This window comes from Falco cherrug, chromosome 6 (assembly GCF_023634085.1).
Source record: "Falco cherrug isolate bFalChe1 chromosome 6, bFalChe1.pri, whole genome shotgun sequence".
In the NCBI taxonomy this organism is placed as follows: Eukaryota; Metazoa; Chordata; class Aves; order Falconiformes; family Falconidae; genus Falco; species Falco cherrug.
This window is the reverse complement of record NC_073702.1, coordinates 70,130,129-70,151,426: the sequence shown is the minus strand read 5'-3', so window position 1 is coordinate 70,151,426 and position 21,298 is coordinate 70,130,129. Positions and strand designations below refer to the sequence as shown.

Below are 21,298 nucleotides of genomic sequence, written 5' to 3'. Positions count from 1 at the left end.
AGAATATTTACAATCTTTAAAACCACTGGGATTTCTCCTTAAAACAGCAACTGCTTGGAAAGCTGTGATAAATACCCTTGTAACAGCAACCACAGACAGTTTGGTTGTTCCAGAAAGCCAACCAAATCCTGAGCTGCATCAGAAGAAGCATGACCAGCAGGCTGAGGGAGGTTATTCTCCCCCTCTCAGCTCTCGTGAGACCCCACCTGGAGTACTGCATGCAGCTCTGGAGCCCCCAGCATAAGAATACCACGGACCTGTTAGAGCAAGGTCAGAGGAGGGCCATGAAGATGATCAGAGGGCTGGGGCACCTCTCCTATGAAGACAGGCTGAGACAGTTGGGGTTGTTCAACCTGGAGAAGAGAATGCTCTGGGAAGACCTTACTATGGCCTTTCAATACTTAAAGGGGGCTTATTAGGAAGATGGGGACAGACTTTTTATAAGGGCCTGTAGCGACAGGACAAGAGGTAATGGCTTCAACCTAACAGAGAGTAGATTTAGATTCCCTACCACTAATGGCATCTCGTAATAGTGAACAGTAGCAAAACTATCAACTTCCTCATGATGCCTTTAGGTGCTGCTATGAACTATCTACGGTTATATTTACTGTCACCTCTCCTCCTTGCCCATCTGCTTAGATAATCCTGCAAACATATCTATACAGAAATATTAAGGCAGCTATCTTATAAACACCTATATATGCTAGGGATAAAGCTAAAAACCATTATTTTGCTGCTTTTGCTTATCCTAGTTCACCAAAAAGAATAAAATACATTGACAGAAAAATTTCTTGCACTTTGACTCAAGTTAATCGGTAAAAATTTTAAGTACCAACCAAGATTTTATGATCTCAGAGATCTATAACAGACATACAAAGGAAGCAAAAAGAAATTTCACCCTAACCAAGATATTTATGTCTTGACCAGGTATATCTTAAACAACAGACATGCTGGCAATTTCAACTTCTTTACCTCACTGAGAAAAAGGCACTATTCAACAAGATTCAAATCTATGAGTCTCACTAACAAAAATAGGAATATGACAAGTCCTGCAGTTGAAAAAACATTCATAAATTTGTCATCTTTTGTTGCAAGCTGATATCAAAGTTAGGGGTGGGAATTAAATATATAGGTGTTCAAACATACTAAACTGTATTTGGTGTTGATACTTGTATTCAATCTCCTGTAATAGGAAACATATGCAAGAGTAAAGTTCTGAAGTAGATTGTTTCTATTTCAAAATTTCACTGTAAAACTGAAAAGTATATCTCTTGACAATACACAATCTATAAAGGAGATTAATTATTTGTGAAATTAGTAAAAATGATGCATTTTTTAACATTTATTTTAAATGTGTAAAAATCTGCTAAAAATTTCTTTTAGATATTTATTTTTCTGTCTAAACTATATTTTTTTCTGAAACAAGTTATTTTCTATGAAAATATTGGTACAAGAAGTAAAAAGTTTACAGATTAGTAGGCAGTATTTAGCTTAGGAGAAAGATATTTCATTGCAAAAAGCTGTCATGCTGAAAATTGTCATATAAAATGTCACTTTTATAGCTAAGGTGGCTCAACTTTTCTATCTAGTTAAGCTGTCAGTCACTTCATAAACATGACATTAGGTACTGTCACCCAAGCAGAAAAGAATAGTTTCAGATTCTAAAATTAAACTGTCTTCAATATTAAGAGTTGTATGTAAGACATAATTTTTACTCAGAACCCCAATGAAGTATTCCAGATAACTGTATTAGATTTATATTCTCATTTCCTGTTTTCCCACACAGAAAAAAGGTGGGAAACATTTTTCCATATTGTATGCTGCTGAAGTACTAAGAAACATAAAACCTTTTTCATATGTACACACAAGTTCACTCTTTATGTCCCTGTTCCACGTCAACAGCAAATCTCCCATTCATCAACAGATCCGACATATACAATGAGTGAGCAGGTACACGTGATGAAGTACCACAAGTTCTAGACTGTAAATAGTAACAACAAATATAGTTCCCTTACCTCAGCTTTTTTACCATTTTAAATCAGTAAAAGTTAAAATGTTTTACTTGCATCTTCTCTCTCTGCCCTCTATTGTCTATCATCAAAGCTTTGCTTCTGCTTAAAGAAGCACTATTCCAAAAGGTTTTGTAACCCCATACAGTCTATAACACTGTAACTCAACACCCCCACAACTGCATCATACTGTAAGACTGGTCTGATGGACTGCAAAATAGCGCAGTGCAGTCACAAGCCAATCTATACAAGTCAAGATAAAGAAGCCCAGGCTCACTTCTGCACGTGGTCTCCAGAAAAAGAACAGAATCACCATAATATCTTATTTTCATTTCAGTGATTCAGATCACAGCTCAGAACCATAGATAGCTGAACAGGTAATGCCAAAAGAATTGAGAATTGCAACTCATGAACAAGTAGTTTAGAGCAGAAATTTCTTGAATCTGAGTCATCATGAAAGGGATTATTATCACTGAACTACATTCCCCAATAAATACTCTCAAAATTAGTAGCAAAACCTAACTGGCTGCACTTACACATTACACATCACAGTATTAACCGGTAATCTTTTCCAGTTAAATATTTTTAACATGAAGCAAAACGTAATTTAATATATTTAAATGGTTTACTCACCTCATCTAAGTCTTTAACATAAACAATTTTCTCTTCAATACCAATAGGCATTGGCTCACTATGGGGTATCTTCACCTCTTCATACATTTTATTGTTTTCTCTCTGAACTGCCTCTGGTAAGAACACCTAAACCAGTATTACAGGAAAATTAATTGAAAGTATGAAAACAGAAAGTGTCATTATGTATAACACACTCTGAACAATGGTTTATCACTTTCCTCCAAAAATGAATCCAAAATAGAAGCAATTCTCACTGATTCATTTTATAGGCAGCACTGAACCCCCAATATGGAAAACAATCAGGTTTACTACTCAGAAAATAGTCCCCAAAAGACAAAAAAGGTAACTCCATTTTATTAAATTTCAAAAGCCATTAAGTCTAGCATTTCATAAAGCATTCATTTTGTGGAAGTCTATTCAATGGTTTCCAAAAGACAGAAAGAGAAAAACAGTATTTAAATTAAGTGACCCTAGAAATAAAAACACAGTAGTTGAGAATGAGATTTTTTTCTTCTACAGTCAAAATAAAACCAGAATATATGAAAGTGTGTAAAACCCTCTGCAAAGAAGCACTGCTTCATACATTGGACTCCGATCAGGAGACTCTCTAAGGGGACAAAGAGAACCCTGCTGCACATTATTCACTGGGAAAGATGTACTGTTCAAGAAGGGTCATGCACCAAACACGTACCTTTGCACCCCCAATGAATGCTGATGTTTTCATAGCTTCAGCTCGGGAATCATAAACATGTGGATAATGAATTTTTTCAAAGTCCATCTCTCTCTGTCTGCCTAGGACTGGCACACTTCGAGCATTCAAAAGCGCTAGTTCTCTGTGAGCAGAAAAACAACTGCAATAATTCTGCCTATTACCCATTACAAAACCTGAATATCTTATATTAAAGTCAGAGCAAGCGTTGTGGAAATTTAAGGAAAAAAACATTGCATAAAATAATCAACAAAGGAATTTTACAGTGTTATTTATCTGGCATCAGTTAAACCAAGTCTTTGTAACAGACTGTTTAGATAAAAATTAGAAGTGCAATCCAGTAAGTGCAAGACTTTCCTAAATGCAGCTTTGTCTCTTTTTAAACAATACAACACATGTATTCACCATTACCAGTCCCGCTGTATTTTTCTCAACAAAAAATACAGCAGCTTATTTGCTCCATATAGTTTCCCTCCCCTACTCCTCCCACTACCTTTAGCTGACAACATGGAAGATAGTACCCATTAATCTCTAGTGGAAAAAAAGAAAGATAGTTCTGATAGATTTAGTATAGACTTCATAAATCTTAAGCAAGCAGTGTGGATAAAGGAACTAAGAAAGAAAGCCTACCCCTCTAATCTGCATCTCCAACCCACATAGATGAAATGAGGAAGATTCTCATTAAGTAGATCACTGCTTTCTTTCCCTGAAAATTAGGCTTTCGTATTAAAAAAAAATTCTACACTTGTAATAAAACGTGACTTGAAGTCAGAATCATCTAATCACCAAAGCAAACTAAACCAAAATAAACTGTTATGATATGCTGAAGTAGCATTTACAACAGAAGCATTTCTCAGCTTTTGGCATTTATTACCTTTGCATCCGCAGCTCTTTGGGATCAAAGCACATTAGTCCTTCTCCAGAAACTTCTCCATCTTCCCCAGCTTGTTTTTCTTTTCTGGCATTTCGCTTTTCTTCCCGACGATATTGTTTCAGTAACAGTTTTTCTTGTTCGGACTGAATTGTAACTTGACAACCATAATTGGGCTTAGCATTTTCTCCTATAAACTTCTTGTACTGTTCTGCAATATGATAACAGGTATGCATATCCGTAAGTACTGCATTCCATCTCTGTTCTTCTCAGTTTTCTTCTGAAGATTTGTTTTCTGATGTTTGTTGGTCTTTTTGGAGGGTTTGGTTTTTTTTTAGGCAGGGGTGGGGTGGGGCATGTATGCTTAAAGGCAGTTTAATTTTATGTAAATGACTGTGCAGCAGTTGGCCTCAAGAAACTAAAAGAAGTATCAGCTCATGTCCCAAAGGTAGGATGTTTAAAGTTACCATCATTAAGCAAACAAAACTTCATCCAAAAGCAACAGGATGGGCTAGCAGCAAAAGGAAGGGCTTTCTATATTTATAACTTCATCAGCAGTGGAAACACCACTTGTGTCTCCTTTCACACATAACTTTTCTCTTACATGTGTATACTGATGAGTAGAATGGTGTGAAATCAGATTAAAACAGGCTGGGTTTTTTAAACAACCTCTTCACATAACAATTAAAAGTGTACTCACAATGTAATTTCCCTAACAAGTGAGAAGAGAAATTCTAATCTATACAACCACAAGGACTCCCTCCCTTTACATGGATAAGCAGCATGATTGAATCAAAAAGGATCAGAACCACAAAACAACTACAGTAATAAATCTAGGAGAGCAGGGAATCTGAAAAAGCCCAGTCACATTTGCCATTCCAAGGCCATTACTGGCCAAAACCAAAGATACAACCAAGGCTTTTATATGCAATGGGTTGGAGAGATTTGTTTTGGTTTAAGTATATCAGTGTTTTTAAACTTTGTTTTCAAAATTCTGCAGATTATTAGTTTATGTAGGTTTGACTGCATATTACATACTTAATTCAATTGCATTTCATATGTACTTTTGCAGTCAAATTCTGAAGCCAAAAATCTGAAAATGTTTTTTCATCAAATAAACCCACTTGACTGATGTTTTGAACAATTTGTGCCACTTAATTTTCAGTTTTCACCTGTGGTGAAACTCCTACATCTCACAGCATGCATACTGGATAAGGTGACTATAACTTGCTAAATAGCATTGAATCGATTCTAATAAACTGTCAAAATGTCCACATTCAATACCATCATGTCTGTAGCTTTAACTCTTTCTCTTGTATTAAAAGGAGACAATGATGCAATTTCCTGACTAAATTTAATTCAGACTGGACACACCAGGACAAAGAAGTGTTACTTGATTTGTCTGATAAGCACAACAATCTTTACTGCCATGAGGTAAATTACATATGAAATAATCAAATAATAGAGTATGCTACAAAAATGCAGTACATGTACAGTTCATTGACTTGTGCTTATTTTCTCAAGACAGAAATTACTCAAAGATAACTAAATTTCTGCAGACATAAGTGACTTCCTTCCCTAAATGCAATTCTGGAAAGATAAAACTTCACTCCCCATTAGAAACACCATTTTGATCAACTTAAAAAAATAAAGCATTATTAAAATTAATAAACTGAATTTGGGGTAGAGCATCTTCAATTTCAGAGAAGGTACTTGAACATCATTGACTTCTTTACCACAGTGAAAGAAGGGTTCTCCCATCAGTGGAAAAAAGCATACAATCAGTAACATTTTCCTATTGTCTCAAAAGCACAACATTGAAAATATTCTTCCTCCACATTCTAGCAGAAATTACTGTGGTAATTTTACTGATAGCATAGTGAAGAATAAATTCATAAAAGCTTCCAAAATACTACTTCTGCTAAGTGAGAAGAAAATACTTGTGGAACTAAAAATTGCATGTAGGAGGAAAACAGTAATCGTTCAGTTTCTACTGAATGTATTTTTAATTTTTTTATTACGTGATTATTTGAGAAGGGAAAAAACACCAAGACAAAACCTTGTTTAGCAAGACATTCCACTTGGAAATTACAAACTGATAAAACAACAGTTGTTCTGATGAGTTTAGACTAACCATCAGCATAAACTCCTAAACACTTGCTTATATAACATTTCATTTAGAGATAAATGTATTAAAAAATGCATTATTTTGCATTTTTTAATTATTGTGAGGATACATAACTCCACCATTACCAGGTTTTTTTCACATTTTTCTAACTCCGTATGCTGTGAACATGCAATGGGCTGCACGGTGCTATGTCCATGTAAGATTTATGCCAAGTCACAACCTATTCACAGTAAGATTTATTTTTGCCAGAGGAGAAAATGAGAAGACTTGTTTTTAAACAGCAATTTGTAAAATGGATTTTAAAAGAATTAGCCTTTGTATTATAAAAACAAAAAACACAGTATAAAACCTGAGGTCCTTTTTTTCCTCTCACTCATCGATCCTTAAGCTTAACTTTATTTTTTTCAGACGTGGTTGTTACTGTGCTTTTTTGTGCCAGGACCCACATTTGATCATAGTACAAGAAGTAGACAGTAAGCAGGAAAGCAGATGAGGAATAACCAAAGATCAACTTATTTCCAGAGTAATCCATTAAAACAGAAAACGAGCAACAGTTAATAAGTTTAAAAATTACACATGCCCATAAGCAGTTGAAAAGTAAATAAATATATGCAATACATGTTTGTTTCCTCTGTATAACCAGACCCCAATTTCTTTGTTTAAGCCCGTATATACATGAACCCCACCTCCCCGGTTTTTTTTCCTTGCTTTTTATATACACATAGACAGTACTGTTCTTTGAAATACAACTGAACAGTTTCTGGTATCTGGTTTGGAATAAAAATTTTGTAGTTGCTTACCTTGCAGTGTCTGGAACCTGTTATCATTTGGACAAGTCAAAGACCTTTCCAGAATCAAAGATCTGTTCTGTAGCAGTTTCTCTATGAGTTCAAAACCTTCAGGGCCTAGCAGTTCAAATAACTACAAAGAAAATAAAGTTTTAAGTCATCACCTAAATTAACATATACTTATAAACATGACAGCAATATTTCTATCCCTAGCAACACCTATATCCACAAACAAAACATACCTATTGACAATAGTTTAAACAAATTAACGAACTTCAGCTCCAAACTATTCAAGCCAAAAGGTATCACAGCAAGTATTCAGCTAGCTAATTATTACAAAAAGGGAAAATTACAGAAAGTTTTCAGTTGGAAACATTTAAAATCTGTGAATTTTGTCTATGAAGTAAAACTCCATTTCTCTCTGAGATTCTTGCATAAAATTTAACTCTTTTCATGACTAAACTTCATGTGTCTCTGTTTATGGTTATCTACATAAACTATGCTGCAAATTTATTTCTCCACAATCTCAGCAGATAAATCAAGAGAGCCAATACTTTCTCATAAAAGTCAGATAAATAGGAAGTTATTCCCATTCCAGTGAACAAGAGATATGGCCTACTGCATTTTCACAGTCACATCCCACAAAAAAACCCCCCAAACAACAGATGTAGAGTGCAGCAAGAATTTTAAGAAACAAGTAATATGACACCAGGATCAACTTCAGTCTATACTACTTGCACATATAACACTGTGTGAGTGTGCACAATTCAAACACATGAAGCAGGTCATGTATGCCAGCACAGAATTCCATACCAGTAAGCACTGTTTTGGCCCAGTATTTGCCTTGCTCAAATGACTCACCTGTGGCAGGTTAGATAAACACAGTTCCCTATTTAAAGTTCACTTTTCCCTAGAGCAGTAAGTTACTTGGCACCCATTCTTGATTTCTAATACTGCTTAAAACAATTTTTCTCCATTTTTTTCCAACTTCCAAAAAGTAAAACACAGCAGTTTCTCCTTAGTGTTCTTTGTTTTCTGCTAATATTATTCATGTAACTTTGGGAATCAGGTAAGAATAAAAGTTGTGATGTACTTTGATGTGATGTTTTATGGAAGTAGGATTGCAGCACTGTAGGATTCAAGTATTTCTAACTATAAAAGGAGACAGGACTCTTACTATCCTGTATTTAATCTGCAAACTCCTTAACACATAGTTTTTTCTGTGGCTGTCTATGACTACTGCCCTTTGGGAACACCTTGAAATAACTTTATGCTTCCTCTTCATATATTTGTAAAATTTTGAACAGTGCCAAGGGCATCAGATCAATGATCCTTTTTTTCAGGCCAATCTGTACTTCATAATATAAGATGTCATTTAAAAAAAAACAACAAACAAAACCCCTAAATAAAAAAATGTTACTGCTGGCCCCAGGGTTTCTATGAAAAACATAAGGTTTATGCAAATTAGTACGGTGCTGGCAGAGTTTGCAGAGACCATGAAATAACAGCTCTTAAATGCCTAAAGTCTTGTAATTCTTGTATTTCTTTCATTAGAGTAACTACTGGACAAATAGAAAATTCTATACCCTGATAGAAGGAATAAACTACAAAAACACAGGACAGGGAACTGCTGGCTAGATGTCAAATCTGCTGTCAAGGATCTCAGGCTACGATGGCTTTCTTTTTATCCAGCCTTCACTAACAACAATTGTTAATTCTTGTCTTTTGCATAGCTATTCACTGTCACCTTACTGCCACATTTTAGCTAACATTATCTATAGGTCCAAGACAACCTTGTTTTTATTTTTCAAAAAAAGTGGCAAAGTAGTAGTGGTGAATTTGAGGAGTAGGCATTTTCCAAGGATAAATGCTAAGGCAGGGATGGAAAAAATATTACAAAAGCAAGAAGCGTATTTAAAATAGCTTAATTGTATGAAGAGCTGAATACAAGCTTCTCAGTTTTGCTAACTGTGGAATACCAGCAAGACAGGGAAACGTTTTCAATTCAATCAGATCTGGGCTTAAACACTAGCTTCTCATCAAGGCAGCACACCACAATCTAAGTATTTTCAAACGATGTTGCCCCCAAAAACCAAAATAAACATCCCCCCCCCCCCCCCGAGGACAAACAAAACATCAGCCCTAAAACATCCAGTGTAGACCCTTAGCTTTGCACGGGACTCCAAAGCATCTCTATCATTGGAAGGTGTTAAGAACAAGCTAGAAAAGTAACAAACTATCAATCAGGAAAGGCGGGTTTTGCTGGGGAAATAGATGACACTCTTTAGGAACAGGAAGCTATTTTTCCACTCCTATCTTCTCAATGTATTCTGAAACAAAAAACATCTGTATCAAAACTATTTCAACCAATTAGAACAGCAGAGCTGTACAAACAGTAATGTTACAATATGCATTCTACTTCATGGTCAGAGGTCATGAAGTAAAAGCAGTATCACTTAGTCCATTCCCAGTGAGCTAGGGGCTCAAAACAAGAGTACCAAGGTGAAACAGCACATCCTGCTCTCCAGACAGCCTAGTAGCCAAAGAGAATGGAATCCATACAGTATTACATGATAGACTGCAATGCTCACATGGTAAAGTCACTCCATTTTGCCTTCTTGATTGGTGGACAGAGCATGGTATTCATTTGCTAGGAGCAGTCTGAGAACTCTGTATCACCTAAATGATCTTGCTGCTGTCTGAAAAGGAGGGAGGTTTTCAGAACATTTTAAACAGCTAAGACAGACCAAGCTCATTGTTCAAGACTAAAGGAAAAAGCTAAAGAATACAGAAGACCAGAAGCAATGACCTGTTCTTACTGACAAGATGTCTCCCATGCCCACTAGAAGCCTGCCAGAGATAACAGGTAGAAAACAACCACTGAAGTCAAACCAAGACAGAAGTAGAAGTGTGGAGAGATGGAGAACAAATTAAAGAGTAAGATCTGTCACCATGTACTACTGATGGCAGAAATGGTGACAATGGCAGAAAAAGATTGTGAAGAGCAGAAATAGCTAATCTGGGGGACTCATAAGACCAATGTTATTAATCACCAGGTTTGTTCACACTATAGGAGTAATTCACTGCCTCCTAATTAAGGTATTAAGAACTACCACACCACAGAATGCTGCTGTTTCAAAGTGCAATTCTTTATCATATTTGTTTACACTTCCAAAAACATGAGTCCCTTCTGAAGGCTTTCTACCATTTCAGAACAACTTCAACATTTGTTGAAGTTTTTAAGCCTAATTTTCATAGTAATCAACAAATTAAACAACAACCTGAACTTCTGTAATGATAGACATCATTACAGATCTAAGCAGCAACTGCTCCATATGGTAACTCATGAAAACCAGTATGAGTTGGAGAGAAAACACTGCCTGTCAGGATCCAGCTTCAATAAAGTGAATGCTGAGTCTGACATCTTCAGAAATAGCACAAAATTTGCTTTCTTAAAAAAAACAACTTTCCACTGTCAGAATTACATTTTTATTATTAATAATCACACTACCCAAATAATCCTGACCAAAATTTAGAGAGCAAAAATAAAACCGCAGAGAGTTTATCTTACTCAAAAAAGAAAGAGGTGCTAAAGTTTGTACAAAGTCACCACCTCACTACTGCTATCATTCTTACACTGGAATGCACTTACACTTTACAGTGACAGGTTGACTATATAAATCGAAGAGCAGGAAAGAAAAAATTTGGAGCTGTGTTGAGCTGCCTTATGCCTCCTAGGAGAAATGAAGCCCCAAGGCACAGAAAACATCTGTCCAAGAAATAAAATAGGCTTTTTTTGCCAGGACATATTTTTCCTATAGTAGTTTTATTTTTTGATAGCATAAATTTAAGTTATCAACATAGGCTGAAGTGGCTGAACCAGCTGTAGAAGAGCAAGATCCACAACACCCTCCAGTACTGACAAAATGCTGATATACCCCTGCCCACTGCAGTTCAGCCTCATGCCTGGATGTTCAGCTGGAGGCATAATGCTGAAGTGACTCCTTACTAAAGTTGCTCTGCATGTTGATTTACAAAATACAAATGTATGACTTGTCACAGAAGGCTGTGTCATTTATTTTCTAATGCGCAGAACAGGCTTCCTCATTATGATGCTTAAGGTGACTGCCCTACTACTCCACAGAGTATGTCCATAAAGAAACAAACTCCACAAAGAGTAGTGAGAGAAAAACAAAGTAACAATTTCTGTAAAAGGTAAAGCTTAAGAAAGTTATGAGGAAAGCTGTCAATCCTATCTACTCTTAAACCTCTCCGAGTGATAAAACACTAACCCCCAGTGAGCTGCATTGCTCCCTTGGACAAGTATCTAGTGTAAGCTGCACAGAAATTTCTAATATTCACTACAGAAAAGGAGAACTTCTTCAGAGCTTTTACGCTGTTGAGAAAGGAATTTTCAGGTACATTTTGCTTTCTCTTCTAGAGAAGAAAAAGCAAATTGAAAAACTGTGATGCACTCCTAGCAATTTAGGTAGCTTAACAGGCTAATTATTATGTTTCATTCCAAATGAAATGCTTTCCATTAATCAAACCCAGGAGTTAGCAGGGTGACATCCAATCCAACAGTCCGTGGGATGAAATTTCTAGCATTCAAATGCCAACTAGAAGCAATGAATCTTGGAAGGACAGTAAGGCTGGGGACTATGTTGATGACAGCCAAGTGGTAGCTTTTAATGAAGAAACTACCAGCAAAACAGAATTCCTTGAAAATATTTTCAACACTTTCCTAGCATCATATTTATTTCTATCATAATGAGCTTCCAGCACTCATCTCAAGTGCTCATCCCAACAAGGGGACAACAGGGAAATTTATGCTTGAAATAAAGATGGTGCAGGTTTGAATGGCAGACACATATTCCTGGCACTTGAGCCTGTTACTTCAATGCTGTTAAGGCCTTCACATTGTTTATGGAAAAACATTAAACATGTAACAATATGTAACATTGCATGTAAAAAACCCAACAAACAACGCCACCAAAAACCCAAACAGGTTCTCAGACCAACGGGAACCCAGATCATGATCCTTTCAGGACAACCTGGTAGGAAAAAAAGTATCTGTGCAATCTTGTTTGTAAAAAGCTGTGAGGGTTCTGACATAGAAGGGTGCAATTCTGTGTTTAGCGTAAGTGCTAGCATTTCAGATTTGAAACATCATTACATATTCTGGCCTGAAAAGTCAATGTCCAAGACCATGAAAGCAGGCAAAGGAATGTGAATGTTCACAGCTGCCTTTTTATTAAGCTATATCAAGATAAACTAGACAGTGGGCAACAGTTGGAGAGGCTGCGTGTCAATCCTTGGTTTCTTGAATCCCAGCCAAACTATTACGTTCCTTGAAATCAGTAACAGATTGTGCCCAAAAGGCAACCCTGACTGCCTTCAATAACAAAGGTCCCAGATGACTTCAGCTACTACTCAGTGACCATAAAGACATAAATGACTGTGATACATAGTCACTCATATTTGTTTGAAAAATTTTTACATTTCATTTTATGTGCATAGTCTTAATATCTGGAAGAAAGCATAATGAGTCATCAATCTAGGAACAAAAGGACAAGATGTGTCATACTGCATTAGAAAGATGAGGCAAGGTCCCCATGCTAATGTTTTCTACTGAATATATGCCAGTTATACGGAAAAAAATCAAGGAAACAGACAGCAGTCTTGCAGATAGACAGCAGTCTATCTGCCAGTGTAGGTAATGAGAAAAAAGCTGAACTTCAGTGAGATGCATGACATTGTAAATTTTTTCAAGTAAGACTCAGCTGTAAAAAGTCATCTTTATTGTTTCACTCACAGTTAAGACTGAAACAAGATTTTATTCTGGATGTTAAATAGCTAATATTACTTTTCCGTTCTATAAGGCACAATTTACAAGGAACCTTGGAGGTCCTCAGGGTGACCTCAAATATGAGGTTCAGAACTGTGAGCATTACTTTAACATCACAAACTATCTGCCATCACAAGGTCATTTTCTTGATTTCTGCATCTTCTATGAGTGGGAAGGGATGCTATAAATCTCATAAAATATTTTGTTTTTCAAATGCAAACAGAAATAGACTAGGAACAGTCTCTGTACCTTGCTTGAGTCTTAGTACTAAAGTACTGCTCTGCAGCAATAAATGAAACAGAAAACCCAATTCAGCCAACCAGTGGTTGTCCTCTGTATCTCTCTACCTTTAGAGCCTAACAGCTGGTCTAAGTTACACAGTACCACCTACACAACTAATTGCTATGCCTGCACTTAATGTCTTGTTTGCAGATGATACTGCTTTACAAGGCACAGTTTTCAAACACCTGTAGAAGAATCATCTCCATGGCATAATCTCAAGTTCTGTTCTAGCAGCTCTTACGTAACTGAAATGACTGCTTCACTAAAAAAGTTATAGGGAAAATATGACATTTTTTTGGGCTACAAGCTTACTGCAAAAGCTGTCTGGATATAGTACTGAAAGAATACCAGACAAAAAAATTCGTATTAGCTCTTGCTTAAAAGACTCAGTAACAAAATCAAAGAAATTGAAGATAGGGTGTTTTTTCCCCATAAGAAAGTTCAATGCAAACTTCATGGATATAATATATACACTGATTGGTAATGACTACGATGCTGAAAAGTACCAGATTATCACCCCCTTTAACAGCTAAAGGTCACAGAAAAACACTTGGTTTAAAAACAAGTCTCAGATAATTTGTATTTTCATGTTTCTTACAGGTTGATTAAAGTAAGACAAGCCAGACAAAGCACAATTTCTTACCACTGTTATTAAAAACAGGTATCAGATGTGTCAGAAAGTCATTCAGCTCTCAGATCTGCTTTTTTTCAAGCCTGGAATTTTTGAATACACAGCCCATCACATTAAGTCCATCTACACAAAAATGATCTTCCAGTCCTAGAAACCATTTCCACCTAGGACACTTGCAGAGAGCTCAGCTTAATTGCATCTGCCTCACAAAGAGAACAGTTGCCAGGCACCTCAAGCACTTTGAGGGTGAGTTGCAGATAAAAGTATGGCTATGCAGAATGCATTTCTGATGGCTATTCCTTGGTACAGGGGGTGGAGGACTTTCATACTGCAGCCTCATTCATCACTGGGATCAGATATGACAGACCAATGTGCCCACAGGCAGGCATTCTAATGGGACAAGGAGCACCTGGTTCTCAGGCAGCCTCCAGCAGATCTAGGTGCCAGCTTCATGAGGATGAATGAGATGTTACTACTTGTTGTAAGAGCAGTCTTAAAAGTCTCTCTGTGCTATCAGTTAGCTTTGAATTTTTGGATTTTTACTTTCAGCCATCAGTTGGAAGAAAATAACTAAATACAAATTTAAGTTAAAAAGAGGCAGATTGAAGAAAAGCAGCAAAATTCTAGGAATTCTCCCAACAAAAACTTTCAGTATTACTTAGAAGATAGAAGGCAGAGTAAGGAAGCAGATGGAGAAGTTTTCATATAACATTGTCTTTGGGAAATATATTCACATAAAGATAACACATTCATGACCAATTCTTACTCATCATTCAACTTTTGGTTGCTTTTCTCATTATTATATCTGCAAGAAGTGCTTGAAATCTGGTCTTCAGCATGGGACACATTTTTAGTTCAGGACTACAAGTACAAGGTGCAAATAAAGATGCAGCCAATTACTCTTTTTAATACCACCTCTCCTCAGCATATCAGCATTGCCCTCTACTTTTATGTATTTCTGTACCCACAGATTACTACACAGCTTTTACTTTAACAATGCACTAATAGAAATATATGAATCAAAGCAAAAAAATTTCCAAAACTATTATTAAAATATGAAAACTAATTTCTTAGAAGAGTCAGCGTACAGGTAACAGACAACACTTTTTAAATCAAATTGAAATTGATCATTTAAAGGAAAAAAACCAATTAAGATAATTATTTTTCTTATAACAAGACTCAAAAACCAGACTATCAGACTGAAAGTATATGTAAATATTGCTTATTAGGCCTAAACCGCTCATCTTCCCTATTTAATTTCTTATCGGTTTTGATCACAGATAATCTCTTTAGTATTTTTGCTTATATTAAAAAAAATAGCATAATCTCTTGCAATATAATTCTGAAATATTTGTTGGAAAGCTTTCTCCAACAAAAGAAGATTGTGCAAATCCATGCAAAAACTGCCTACCGTACTTGACAAAGAGACAAGCACAAAGTCAAAACGCACCTTGGTAATTTTTCTTAATATTTTTAAGTGGAAATGAGCAGACTGGAGAGATCATCACCAATGTTTTAACACTAATTAGAAACTTACACAGATGCACAGTTTCGAAGATTTCAAACATATAGCTACAAGGCAAATTCTACCAGCTTATTTAGCCTAAAGACTTTGGCAATTAGAAATAATGTCAAACAGCAGCTACAAACAGCAGACTACCCCTTTGCCTTTAAAAAAGGAAGCCCTGAAGACCAATTTAAGTGTAGAAAAACTTGCTGTTACATGATTCCTTAAACTAGTATTTATCTTCAGAAGTATTCCGGGATCAGCTGTTAATGAATTTTGAAGAAAAAACCAAACCACTAAAATTAACTAATCAGTGCACTTGCCACTTTTCTTACCCATAGATATAAGAACACAGAGTTAAGAAATTCTAACTTTACCCAGCAGAAAACATATATTTGTAGAATTAGTTTCTGTGTAAGCATCAAACTATTTTGCAGTGTGTGGGAGGGTGTGGGGGTGTGTATTTCAGATACTTACAAAATAGTGGTGGTTGGTCCAGAATTATTTCCTGCAAAACAGGGCAATCTACAGGTTTTCTTAAATGACAGCAATTTTCAGATCTGACCATTTCAGGAGGGGGACTTGGCTGAGCATGGAGCTGTTCACCTCTACTCCAACACTTCTGCTATCCCAATGTGTACCAACAGCGTAAAAAGAAAAATACCAGCAAGCCAAGGAGTTAGTTCATGTTGCTTAACAGAGGCAGATAATGAAGAGCAGCAAGGGATTCTGATACCGAAACCTAATTTTATCCCAACTAGGATAATAAAGTCAGCATTTTAATATCCTCCATGAAAGGCTGCCAGGCTTCTCCAGGGAAACAGGCCAAAATGCCTTAGCCTCTGCTCACGTCAGCCAGCCCCAGGACACACACTTCAACACCCTGGGCTGCCATACGCCCACGCGGGGGAGAAGGAAACAAGGCACGTTTTTGCCTGAAACATAGCCTTTTGTATTCCTTTAGGAGCATGTCGAAAAGAAAAAAGGCTCCAGCAGAGGGAAGATTAATTTTTAGCCTAGCTTTCCAAGGAACCAAGGCCTACCAAATCACTCTGTACCTTTAGCAGCATGTGAACTAGCAAACAAATTTTAAGCCTCCTCAGTAACTTCCAGATTTGTTCAGGAACATTCAGGGCCAGTAGAGGAGACAGACCTGAACGACTGCTCTCTGTGCCTCCTGCTCTTGCCCTCAGTGCAGCTGTGGCACCAGCGGTGTCACACATGGGTGAGCCCAGCAGTGAGGCACCGGCACGGCACCTCCCTCAGCCAGCAACGCTGCGGCAGGCACCCGGTAACAGAAACCACACAACACTGCAAACCACAGGAAACCTGGCCCTGTGACTTCTGCAGCTCAAGCAGCTGCTGTTTTGGGATTATTTTTGTGGGGTTTGCCCCATTCCTGCTTTCCATAAAATGAATTGGAGGAAAGTGATTTTGTGTCTAGTTAGTAAGCCTTAACCTTTCAGGCGCCATCTGGAGAGGGGCATTTATAAGGGCATGTACTAATAGGAAAAGGGGTAATGGCTTTAAACTGAAAGAGGATAGATTTAGATTAGATATAAAAAGTTCTGTACTGTAAAGGTGGTGAGACATTGGAACAGGTTGTCTGGAGAAGCTGTGGATGCCCCATCCCTGGAAGTGTTCCAGCCCAGGCTGGATGGGGCTTTGAGCAACCTGGTCTAGTGGAAGGTGTCCCTGCCTGCAGCAGGGGAGTTGGAATTAGATGATCTTTAAGGTCCCTTCCAACCCAAACCATTCTATGATTCTGTAACTGGATTTCTTGCAGAAGCTGTAGCTCCTTATGTCTCCATGTGGATGTGACAAGAACTTCTCAGCATCAAAGAAAATAAAAAGGGAAACTTCTATCAGCTACAGACTGGCTTGGTCTAGAAAAACATCTCATAAGTTTAACGATATATCGAAACTGATTCAATAGTTATCATGAATAGATGAAGCCTCATACCACCTCAAAAGATACAACAATCTTTCAGTACAAAACTGAAGCAAAGGAGTTGACAGGAAAGAGGAAAGGTTACTGACAGGAAGGAGAGCGACCAGTTCTTAGTACCAGGATAAAGCCTACCATCTCTTGGCTCTCACTGTGGCTCTTTGATAATTTCTTAAGCTCTGTCCTCAAAACCCAGAACTCAAACACCATTCAATTTGGTTTCTTGTGAGGGGAGACAGCACGGCTCTCTTTTCACAAAAAGACAGTTTCCTGTCATCCATGGGGTTTCAACAGTCCTTGGACATCAACAGAGCTGTATACCTCTGATTTAAAAAAAGAACGCCACAACTAAAAAGAGAGAAAACCATATAAAAAAATAACTGGATTATTTTCACTATATGAAAGGGGAGCAGATAAGCTCTATGGTCAAGAAAAATGAGACCTAAGCTTTGTATTGTCTGAATACAACTTTCTTAGTAATTTTAATAAAATTACAAAGAGAAGAATATGAGCTTGAAAAGCCAGTCTCATGCCAAGTTAGAAGCTTTGATGATAAGATAAAGATAAAACACCACAGGGGGTGATCCACATATGCCTGTACTTTCCCAAAATGGGTACTGCTTTTGTGAACTAGGTAATGAGGAATAAGCTTTGTAATATGTTAATTTGTTAGGGCTAGAAAGTCCTTTTACTGAACCTAAGGAAGAGATACTTTGACACTTTAAACCAAACGTGCTTTATGAAATAAATTGCTTTGACATGAAAATATCTGAGATGGAAGGGTACACACAAACCAACTAAAAGCTAAAGTTGTAATTTCAAAATACATTAAGAAAAATGAAGATTAAGTTACATCAACATAGTATCACATCTAAAGTTTTCATGTGGTGTTGCATATACATAACAGTGAACATTTAAATTAGCGAGTTTTATGTCAAAATGGATGTTAAACAGTAGCTTTTTGAACTGTTCTGTCAAAGGAGCCTCACAATGAGAGCTAACCCACTTCTTTATTGATTTTAACCAAGAAAAAATTTCTAAGGACAGACTGAATTTTGTTTATTTTCTACTATGCAAACAACTTCATATAGTAAACTTGTGTGTGACTTAAGAGACAAACCTAACAAATTAACTTTCAGTAAACAGTTACATGGAAGTAATACAATGGCAATGGAATTCTGTCTGTCCTCAGGAAAGTTCCCTGGCAGAAGTCTGTAAATTGTTCAAAGACAAAAGAAGAGCTATACAGCATTCAGGGAGTGTTGCAGATGAAATTTAGATGTGACTTCAGGGGGGATGTAAGGAAATAATGACAGAATAAAAGTAGGAGGAATGTGAACTATTAAAAAATTACTGTGGCTATGAGCACTTCCTCTTCTTATGTCCCAGATACTTCAAAAAATACTAGATATTGCTCTTCCATGTTTTCTAAAAAATTTGTTAACTATGATATTGAAGTTTGGGATTCATAACCATTTGTAAACCGTCAAGACAAGGATCCTCAGTAAGTTTCCGAAATGTATAACTAACTTTACAATCACTAGTAGATTAGTAACAATTACTAGTGGCCTGGTTTAAGACTTAATCCAGGAGCAAAAGATTAACATTTCTAGAAGTCAGGTAAGTACTTCCCTTTCCTTCTGGATCACCAGAAGGTGACCAAAAATAGTCACCAAAAATAATCCAAATTTTCAAGTACCTTATATGTTTTTTAGGTAACATCTTAACTATCATTTCAGACTCTGTTCAATATTGCAAAAAAAAGATACCAAATGAACAGTGGTTCGGTAACAATTAAAAACTGTTCTACCAACAGTAGAAAGTATGTAAACAGGTACAGGGACATAACAATACAACCTATGACAATTCCAGTTCTGAAGAGCACTGGCAATCTAGCTATGTCCTATATAAAAACAGATATTGAATATTTACTGAAATAATAATAACCTACTCTGGATTCTCAGAGTCTGCTTAAAGCCCTTACAGGCAACTAATTTCCATGTCCAAATGGAGCAATTAGGTAACTTTCAGCATCCTGGAGAACCGCTCACATGGAGTATACAATAGCTCTGTGTGTAACAGTTCTGAGAGCTGATGCTCACGCACACTTCTTTTAACAGTGAAAATTGCTTAGTTACTGCAAAAGCTATGCTACCACCGGAAACAAGCTTGCCTAAAATCTGAAAGTAACTGAGACTCTCGGTGAGATTTTTCCTCACTAGGAAGAGCAGCCAATATTTACAAAACGTTTGTTTTATGCTGCCAGTCTACCGCTATCCCCTCCCTCTCTCCGAGTGCCTTTTACCACAGGCCACAGTCCGTTGATGCATTACTCCCACACTAAATATGTTTGTACTACTGATACTTCTTCGCATCAAGCCAGACTGGCAATTATTTCTTCATATTTCATTTCCTCAGTTATCCATGCTTTATTTCACATGCTACCTTCTATATGATGGACCTCCTGTGAGCCCTTTTCCAATTATTTTTTAGCACCTCCTATATATAGTAATGATGAAGTCATCTTCTGAAACTGCTTTCCCTATCAGTAGGCAGTCTATATTAACACATTCTCCAGTTAAGATCAACTATGAGATGTAGTTCTAACATTGAAAGCATCTGGCAGTACTTACAATGAAGGTCTTTAAGGTCTTTACAATGGGATATAAACATAAGAGATGTTGATGTCTTTGAAATATGTTCAGTCCAAATAAAATTTTCTGGTTGTGCCTTTTTTGGTTTTTATTTAAGTATCTACATACCTGGGTGAATATTCTCATGTTTTCAACATCTGCATTTTTTAAAATAATGCCATTTCAAGTAGTATGTCAAGATATTTAACATTTGATTACTTTGAGTAAGGATGGTCAGTAAACTCCTTACTCTAAAATTCCAACATTCATAAGGAATGGTTTAATAACGACTTCTACATAACAAAGTATTATGTTTTTTTGCTATTCTTACACATAGCATCCAAAAACCTAATCTCCACAAACTTCTGGACTCAATAAACATTGCCAAGTAATACAAGACAGTAATGTGTAACTATGCCTATAATATTCTGTATTTATACTATATATAATATGTAGTAATACAAGATGCTGAAGCACAGAATGCTTTTGTTGCTTTTCTGCAGAGTCCATGCCTAGCTCCGGCACAGCTTTAACATGCTAAGTTTAGAGGCCTGGAGAACTTCTGCAGCATGACAAATGTACTCCTGAGACACTCAGTTTTGGCATCAAATATCCAAGATTTTCCCTTTATTAATGAATTTCTGAAAGCTGTTTCACATCTTTTGTCTCTTATGATAAATAACTACGGTAATAAATACTATAGCTCATAAAAAACAGTTCATGTTCTAAACCAAGCTAATTAGTCAGTTTTTATGACAAAAAACCCCAATGTACTATATCTTCCATTTTGAACAAAAGACTTGGAGTATGACTACCCTCTGTTCACATGAGCATTCAATTTTGTTTAATATTTCACATAATTATTACTACATCTGCTTATACCAGTTTTTCAAGACTAATAGTATAATACTAGTTAAAAAATCAGTAAAGTAGTTAACTAGTCAGTGTATAACCAAATATCCAGTTCCTCAGTGGGACAGTCTCATAAAAACACAATGACACCATAATGTTGAAGCTCTTCTAAGTGGCAAAAATTTCCCAAGCCATGTAAAAATACATGTTAGTGCAATCCTGCTTTGCAATGGTGCTATTTTACTGGCTGTGTGTGTAAAATACCAGCTATACATACACAAGTTCAGAAACCATCTCTGTAAAATAAGTTAAAAAGATAAGCACAGAGTAAGACAACTAGTAAAAAGCCAAAAAAACCTTTTGAAATCAAGTATGAATCTCCAACTTATTTTAATACTACTAGTATTTGATCCTAGAGGTTTTGTCTTTGAACTTACATGTTTAATTATTATTTCAAAA

At 36.5% G+C, this 21,298-nt stretch overlaps 1 protein-coding gene across 1 annotated transcript in view; it reads right to left on the bottom strand.

The window, feature by feature from the left end:
- The window catches only part of ASCC3 (activating signal cointegrator 1 complex subunit 3), a 281,082-nt gene that overhangs the window by 223,341 nt on the left and 36,443 nt on the right, over positions 1–21,298 (bottom strand). Inside the window, exons 5-8 of the mRNA XM_055713229.1 lie at positions 7,151–7,271; positions 4,226–4,433; positions 3,334–3,475; positions 2,643–2,768 (exon numbers count right to left, since the gene is read on the bottom strand). Coding sequence (XP_055569204.1) covers positions 2,643–2,768; positions 3,334–3,475; positions 4,226–4,433; positions 7,151–7,271 — 597 coding nt within the window. The remainder of the gene's footprint in view (positions 1–2,642; positions 2,769–3,333; positions 3,476–4,225; positions 4,434–7,150; positions 7,272–21,298) is intronic.